General features: G+C 45.6%; 2 protein-coding genes across 2 annotated transcripts in view; one reads left to right on the plus strand and one right to left on the minus strand.

Moving 5' to 3' along the window:
• LOC135204761 (zinc finger protein OZF-like) overlaps positions 1-8,496 on the plus strand; it is a 66,183-nt gene that overhangs the window by 25,933 nt on the left and 31,754 nt on the right. The window lies entirely within an intron of this gene.
• The window catches only part of LOC135204569 (tigger transposable element-derived protein 1-like), a 987-nt gene continuing 408 nt past the window's right edge, over positions 7,918-8,496 (minus strand). Inside the window, exon 1 of the mRNA XM_064234724.1 lies at positions 7,918-8,496. This exon is cut by the window's right edge and continues 408 nt beyond it. Within this exon, the coding sequence (XP_064090794.1) occupies positions 7,918-8,496 (579 nt within the window).

Consider the following 8,496-nt stretch of genomic DNA (forward strand, 5'->3'; position numbering starts at 1 on the left):
TCCCCTCGGCAGAATCTGTAACGTCCCAGACTGCCAAGGATCGCCATTGGAAAGGCATCCTAAATGAGTGCTTCTCCTCTTCCGATTCGTCTCCCCACAGACGTGGATGGAGTTCCGACGACCTATCGCGTCCTATCAAGAGGAGTTGGAAAGCGCCTGCTCTGGACTCGAGCCCGGAACATTTACCACAAGAGTCTCCCTGCGAGAGGAAAAAAGCCAGGAAAGCATGGACACAATCTCCTACGTCCTCCAGAGCTCCTTCCCCTCTTCCTAATAAGGAAAGGGAAGAAACTGCTACAGAGATCCTCCTTAAAATGCAGGAGTAAATCTCCTCTTTGGTAGGAGTGCTAAAAAAGGACCCTCCTCAGAGGAAAGACTTTTCTTCCTGTCAAGAGATCTCGTGTGGTTGACGTTCCTGACTCCAAGCTCCTCTCCTCTTCTCCTCGTCCTAGGACAGAGGCAACAGCGGACAAGCGGACAGAAGCACCCAGGTGCGGAGCACCAGATATGGACAGAATCAAGCGTCCAAAGCGGACAGCTCCACCCAGGCACCTGGCGCCAGATGCGGACAGCTCGGACAGGAGCGAGTGTCCGAAGCGGACAGCGCCATCCAGGTGCCAGGTGCCAGATATGGACAGCTTGGACAGGAACGAGTGTCCGAGGCGGACAGCGCCAGCCAGGCGCCAAGCGCCAGATAAGGACAACCTGGACAAGGCGGACAGCCCGGACAGGCAGAAGTGTCCGATGCGGACAGCGCCAGATGTGGACAACCCAGACAGGCAAGACTTTCTGATGCGGACAGCGCCAGCCAGGCGCCAAGCGCCAGATGTGGACAGTCCAGACAGGCGAGACTGTCCAATGCGGACAGCGCCAGCCAAGCTTTCGGCGCCAAATAGGCGCCAAGATCTTCTGTGAATTTGGAAAGAGAAGTCAACCGAGAGGCTCCTCTTTATAGCTTTTCCCAGGATCAGTTTTCTCCTGACAAGGGCGCAAGATGTCGCACAAGCGGCCATCGTCCTTGTCAGGATGTATCTGGTGCTGCTGGAAGCTTTTCGCAGGCGCAGCCTTCTCCTGGCAGGAATGCAAGATGTCGCACAGGCGGCCGTCATCCTTGTCAAGAGGGCTCTGATAACGGTGGGATTTTTTTCGCAGGATCAGCCTTCGCCTGGTAGGGACGCAAGATGTCGCACAGGCGGCCGTTGCCCTTGTCAGGATAAATCTGGTCCTGCTAGATAAGAGGCACTCTCCTTCGGCTGATCACTCTTTTCATATTGGACAAGAGCTGGAAGATGTTTCGGACACAGAAACTCAAAGGGGGCCAGGTCTCTCGGACTACAAATCTTTAGCAGCTCTTTTGCTGCAAGAATTTGGAGATTCTCTGAGTCCTTCCGCCCCTCCTTCTCCTCGTTCGCTGTTCACAAGCATGAAGACCTCGAAATCATCCTCCTTCTTGAAGATGCGCCCAACAATTTCCATGAAGAAAGCTAGCTCTGCAGTCTTTTGGAAATTGGCTCAGCTCCAAGGAGGAAACTGGAAAGACTGTCTTTACCTGCCCTCCCTCCAGACTTTCTGGGAGGAGAGGTATTTGGTACGAGACAGGTGAAGCAATGGGACTCGCACTCCCCGCTTCGGCGGAGGCAGATTTCTCATCGCTTGTGGACGCGTCAAGGAGACAATCCCTCTCTTCTGCAAAAACGACGTAGGGAATGTCAGAAATGGACCATCTCCTCAAGGGATTATTCCGTGTCTTGGAAGTGTTTAACTTTCTAGACTGGTCCCTTGGGGCGTTGGCCAAAAAGACACAGGACACTGACTTCCTGAGCCCCGAAGCCCTGCATAGTGTACTAGCATGCATGGACAAGGCGGTCCAAGACGGATCTGGGGAAGTGGCCTCCCTATTCGGAGCAGGAATACTCAAGAGGAGGGCTGTATTCAGCTCTTTCCTTACAAAAGCTGTCTCGCCTGTTCAGAGGTCGTCTCTACTGTACGCCCCTCTTTCAAACCAGCTTTTCCCTTCACTGAGAAGGCGACATAAGATCTGCTGGTTCAGTCAGCAAAAAAGGCGAGGCCAGCTGTTCCTGCTGTGAAGAAGGAGTCACGGAACCCACAGCCGCCCTTTCGAGGGAGTTCATTTTCCTGATCCTCCTGTAGGAAGAGAGGAACGGAAAAGAGAGGTAGGTCTTCTTTCAGACCAATCAAGAAAACCAAATGACGTGCCAGTCCTCCAAACACCAGTTGGCGCCAGACTTCTGAAGCTCTCAGAAGCATGGGCCTCGAGAGAGGCAGACACCTGGTCCCTCTCGATCTTGAAAAGAGGATATCTCATCCCCTTCCGAGACAGGCCTCCCTTGACGTCTACTCCAAGGGAACTGTCTGTGAAGTACAAGGACCCTGTCAAGAGAAAAACCCTGCTTCATCTCGTCGACCAGATGTTGGAAAAGGAGGCCATAGAATTAGTGCAGGATCCACACTCCCAAGGCTTTTACAATCGACTGTTCCTCGTCCCGAAAGCCTCGGGGGGGGATGGAGGCCTGTTCTGGATGTGAGCGCACTGAACCGATTCGTAGAGAAACAGAAGTTCTCTATGGAAACTTCCAATTCGGTTCTTGCGGCTCTGCGTCCAGGAGATTGGATGGTCTCCTTAGACCTGCAGGACGCATATTTTCGCATCCCCCTGCATCCTTCATCGAGGAAATATCTGCAGTTCATGATGCAGGGCAGGATCTTTCAATTCAGGGCTTTGTGCTTCAGCCTGTCTACGGCTCCTCAAGTGTTCACGAGCCTGATGAGGAACGTAGCATGATGGCTTCATCTGAAGGGGGTGAACATATCTCTTTACTTGGACGATTGGCTAATGAGAGCTAAATCGAAACATCAGTGTTTGGAGGACCTGGAAACGACATTAGATCTCGTTCGCTCACTCGGACTGCTTGTGAACCTTGAGAAGTCTCAGATGATCCCCAGCCAGAACATTGTCTATCTGGGGATTCAGATGGATTCTCGGAGTTTTCGAGTGTTTCCGTCGCAAGACAGAATTGCTCGAGGCTTTAAAAAAAGTCTCAACCTTCTTAGAGAAAGAACGGAGCTCAGCGAGGGAATGGCTCAGTCTTCTGGGTACCCTTTCGTCGCTGGAGTAGTTCGTTTCCCTAGGGAGGCTCAACCTGAGACCTCTGCAGTTCTACCTGCAAAGAATGTGGAATCGAAAGACAGGAGAACTTTCAGATACCTTTCCCATTCAACAGGAGGTCAAGTCCCACCTGAGGTGGTGGTTAACCCCTCTGGAAAAGAATGAAGGAGTGTCCCTTTCTATTCGGAACCCTCTCCTAGTGTTGTTTTCCGACGCCTCGGAGACAGGATGGGGAGCAACACTGGGAACGAAGGAAGTGTCAGGCACGTGGACAAGAGAACAGGTGTCCTGGCACATCAACACGAAGGAACTTATGGCGATACATCTAGCCTTGAAGTACTTCGAATCGGAGGTCAGAGGCGTAGTAGTCCAGGTCAACTCGGACAATACCACGGCTCTGGCTTGCATCCGAAAACAGGGGGGGACTCACTCGTTCTCCCTGTACAAGATAGCGAGAGCTCTGTTAATCTGGACAGAGGAACGAGGCATTGTTCTACTGACGAGATTTGTACAAGGAGTCAAGAATATAAGGGCGGACAGACTGAGCAGGAAGAACCAGGTCCTTCCAACAGAGTGGACCCTCCACTCCGAAGTCTGCCAAAAGCTCTGGTCCCTCTGGGGGAAGCCTCAGATAGACCTGTTCGCCTCGTTCCTCTCCAGAAGGATGGACAACTTCTGCTCCATAGTGGAAGATCCCAGAGCGATAGATGCCCTCCTCATGGACTGGTCGGGCATAGATGTTTACGCTTTCCCTCCGTTCAAAATTCTGGGGGAAGTGCTAAGGAAGTTTCGATCCTCGAAGGGAACAAGACTAACACTCATCGCTCCCTTTTGGCCCGCTCGAGATTGGTTCACAGAGGTACTGGAATAGACGGTGGACTTCCCCAGATCTCTTCCCGAAAGGACAGATCTGCTCAAACAGCCCCACTTCGAGAGGTTTCACAGAAACCTCCCCGCTCTCTCCCTGACTGCCTTTCTACTATCGAAAGACTTGTCAGAGTGAGAGGCTTTTCTCAAAAAGCTGCGAGCGCGATCGCCAGGGCCCGCAGGTCCTCTACCCGGCGGGTTTATCAATCGAAGTGGGAAGACTTCCGTAGATGGTGTAGGTCGAAGAAGCTGTCCTCATCCAATACCTCTGTGACCGACATTGCTGATTTTCTTCTCTTCCTAAGGGAAGAATCACACTTGGCGGTTTCCACCATTAAAGGATACAGGAGCATGCTCTCTGCTGTATTCAGGAACAGGGGCCTGAACATAGAGGATAACAAGGATCTTCATGACCTTATACGATCCTTCGAGACCACCAAGACTAGATCCTCTCTTTCCCCGAGTTGGAATCTAGATGTGGTTCTCAAGTTCCTCTCTTCGGATAGGTTTGAACCTCCTCATAAAGCATCGTTTAGAGATCTCACGAGGAAGTGCATTTTTCTCTTGGCCCTCGCGACTGCCAAGAGGGTCAGTGAACTACATGCATTGGACTCTCGTGTGGGATTTAAAGGAGATTCGGCTTTTGTCTCTTTCCACCCTCTGTTTCTGGCAAAAAATGAGAACCCTTCTAAACCTTGGCCCAGAAGCTTTGAGGTCAAGGGACTCTCTTCTCTTGTAGGTAGAGAGTTAGAAAGGTCTCTCTGCCCTGTCAGAACACTGAAGTTTTATCTTAAAAAGAAGAGTCAACTTCAGGGTTGCAGTCAGAGTCTCTGGTGTGCGGTGAGGGACCCGAAGAGACCAATGTCAAAAAACGCACTAGCATTCTTTATTAGAAATGTGATAAAGGAGGCTCACATGAAGTGCCAAGAGGAGTCCTTGAAGCTGCTTAGGGTTAAAGCACATGAGGTACGTGTAGTTGCAACTTCCCTTTCTTTTAGCAAGAATATGTCTATTAAGGACATTATAGCAGCAACGTATTGGAGATGCAACTCGGTATTTGCTTCCCATTACTTGAAGGATGTCAGAGTGACATACAAAAAATGCTTCTCTCTTGGTCCATATGTATCAGCGGATACTGTGCTGGGACAGGGAGCTGATACTGATCCTTAACTAGTTTAGTTTGTTTTTAATTTAAACAAGTTTGGTTTTGAGTTTTTAGGGTTGTTTGAAAGGATGTTAGGGATAACTCCTTTCAATCTTAGTACTAACCCCGGTGTTAGGATCAGGTGATCGGGATCGGTGTTATGCTCCTTGATAATGCCATTAGGCAAGGTGTTTTGTCATGCAAGTGGATAGGACCCCATTGACAAAGATCCTCAGGCTCTGTCGAGTAAGTGGATAAGACCCCTTTGACAGACCCACAAGAACTCTTAGCATGAGGTCACTACCTTGCTGTGGCTCTTGAGGCGATGCAGGCTCCTAGGCAGTAGCCATGAAGTCTTCCGCCGATAAAGGTAGAAACCAAGGTTTTTTATATATTACCTACAATGTATGTTGTTTACCTGTCTATTCAATAATTAGCTGTCTCTTACCCTCCGCCAAAGGTGCCAATCAGCTAAGTATATATCTGACAGGGAAGTTGAATGTACAAAAATGATATTGTTATGATACAATAAAGTTCTGTACATACTTACCTGGCAGATATATACAATTAAATGGCCCACCCAGCCTCTCCTCAGGAGACAGGTGGAAGAGAAAATCTGATTAGAAAACGGGAATGGTTCCTATTCCTGCCACCCAGCGGCAGGGCGGTAAATCACCTGACCTACCTGTAGCGTGTGCCGCGAAATTCGAATTTCTGTCGGGGACGACGGAGTCTGTAGCTAAGTATATATCTGCCAGGTAAGTATGTACAAAACTTTATTGTATCATAACAATATCATTTTTGTTTTGGTGTCAGAGGAAGAGGAAAGTCCAAGAAAATTTGGTTAGCCTGGTCAAGATGATATATCAAAGAACAAGCACAAAAGTTAGTGTTAGAATACATATATATATGTATATATATATATCAATTCAAGGATCACGGTTCGATGTGATAATATTCATATATAGATATACATATATATAGCTTATATATAGATATATATATATATATATATATATATATATATATATATATATATGTATATTTATATATAGTATTATTATATATATATATAATATAATATATATATATATAATATATATATATATATATATATATATATATATATATATATATATATACCATATATATATATAACATATATATATATATATATGTGTAGTGTGGATATATATATATATAGATATATATATAATATTATATATATAATAGATATATATATATATATATAGATATATATATATATATATATATTATATATATATATATATATATATATATATATATATATATATATATATATATATATATATATATATATATATATAATAATTATATATATATATATACACAGTGGTACTTGAGATACGAGATTAATTCGTTCCGGAACCGGGCTCGAAACTCGAAAAACTCGTATCTCAAATCAATTTTTCCCATTTAAATTAACTGAAATGTATTTAATCCGTTCCAGACCTATGAAATATACCCCCAAACCATCGTAAATAATGAAGAAAACACATATAAATGTAGAAATATAGTACAAGAAATTATACAGTAAATATATTTTAGTAATGAATAGAATTAAAGTAAAATAAAGAAAAGAAAAAGTTAATTTAATCTAACCTTGGTGACAGTCGCGTGCGGGCGGCTAAGGGAGGCGAGTGACGGAGGGGGAGGGTGTGGACGGCTACATTAGTCCCGTTACGTAAACAGGAATTTTCCTAACAGAAAATGAAAAATGAACATTAAAATGTAAACTAAAACTAAAATTTAGCAATGAATAACAAAGTTACTTACCACAACAAAAAGTTAAGAACACGTAATCTTACCTTGCTGACAGGCGGCGAGTGCGGCTGGCCTCGAACGGAGTCGAGTGGCGGAGGAGGAGGAGGAGGAGGGAGCAGGGAGGCGGGGTAGTCCCGTTACGTAAACAGCATTTTTTCGAACACAAAATGATAACATTAAAATGTAAACTAAAACTGCATTTCCTTAACTTTAATAAAAATTTGCACTTTCCTTAACTTAAATTTGAAAAAATACTAAAATGCACTTTAAACTTAAAACTTTAACCTAAGCGATACGTAAGTTTAATCAGCACTTGTTTTCTGCCTTTTAGAATCACTTTCGCACATTCATTTGCGCTTCTCTTTAACAAAAATTTATCCAAAGAGCTTTGCTTCTGCCTCCCTTTTAGAATGTTCCGGAAATGAGTCAAACAAGTGTCATTAAATAACGCTGAAGCACGACTAGTCGAAAACTTTTTCTGGATGTTTCTGTTCAATGAAACTCGAAAGTGTTTCCCACATTGCTAACATGTCTTTAATTGACTTGTAGGAATCACTTCCTCCGGCTCTTCCTCCCCCTCGCTACAGCTGCTAATCTCTTGCAGGGCCTTCGTATGTTGCATCACCTGCAGCTCCTTCAACTCCTCAATTGAGAGTTCCTCCTCATGTTCCTCGACGAGTTCGTTGACGTCGCCCTCATCTACCTCCAGACCCATCGACTTTCCGAGGGACACAATCTCCTCCGTTGCTTGGGGTACGACCCTTCGAAGTCCCTCTCTGAAACAGCATCAGGCCATAGCTTTTTCCACGCCGAGTTCAAGGTTCGTCTCGTTACCTCTTGCCATGCCGAGTCAATTATACGTAAACATACGACGATATTGTAATGCTCCTTTCCAAAACTCTCGAAGGATAAGCTTGGTGTTCTCTCTCCACCCTCAAAGCATCGGCGGAACAAGTCCTTTGTGAAAAGCTTTTTAAATTTGCAATGACCATGCTGATCCATTGGTGCAGGATGGAAGTCGTGGGTTGGGTGGGAGGTAGAGGACTTTCACAAACTGGAACTCCTCGAGAATGTCATCTTGAAGACCAGGTGGGTGGGCCGGAGCATTATCCAAAATTAATAAGGCTTTCAGTGGGAGGTTATTCTTTTGAGGATATTCCTTCACTGAAGGACCGAAGACGAGGTTTACCCAATCTGTAAAGAACTGCCGCGTAACCCATGCCCTTGCATTCGCGCACCACATTACGTGCAGTTTTTCTTTCAGAATTTTGTGTGACTTGAACGCTCGAGGATTTTCAGAATGGTAGACTAGCAGTGACTTTACTTTACAGTCACCACTAGCATTTGCACACAATGCAAGGGTCAGACGGTCCTTCATGGGTTTATGGCCTGGCATCTTCGTCTCCTCTTCGGTGATGTATGTCCTCCGTGGCATTTTTTTCCAAAATAATCCCGTCTCATCGCAGTTAAAGACTTGTTGCGGGATGTAGCCTTCCTCCTCAATAAGCTCAGCGAACTCGACGATGTACCTTTCAGCTCCCTTTACATCGGC

The sequence above is a fragment of the Macrobrachium nipponense genome, chromosome 47 (assembly GCF_015104395.2).
Source record: "Macrobrachium nipponense isolate FS-2020 chromosome 47, ASM1510439v2, whole genome shotgun sequence".
In the NCBI taxonomy this organism is placed as follows: domain Eukaryota; kingdom Metazoa; phylum Arthropoda; class Malacostraca; order Decapoda; family Palaemonidae; genus Macrobrachium; species Macrobrachium nipponense.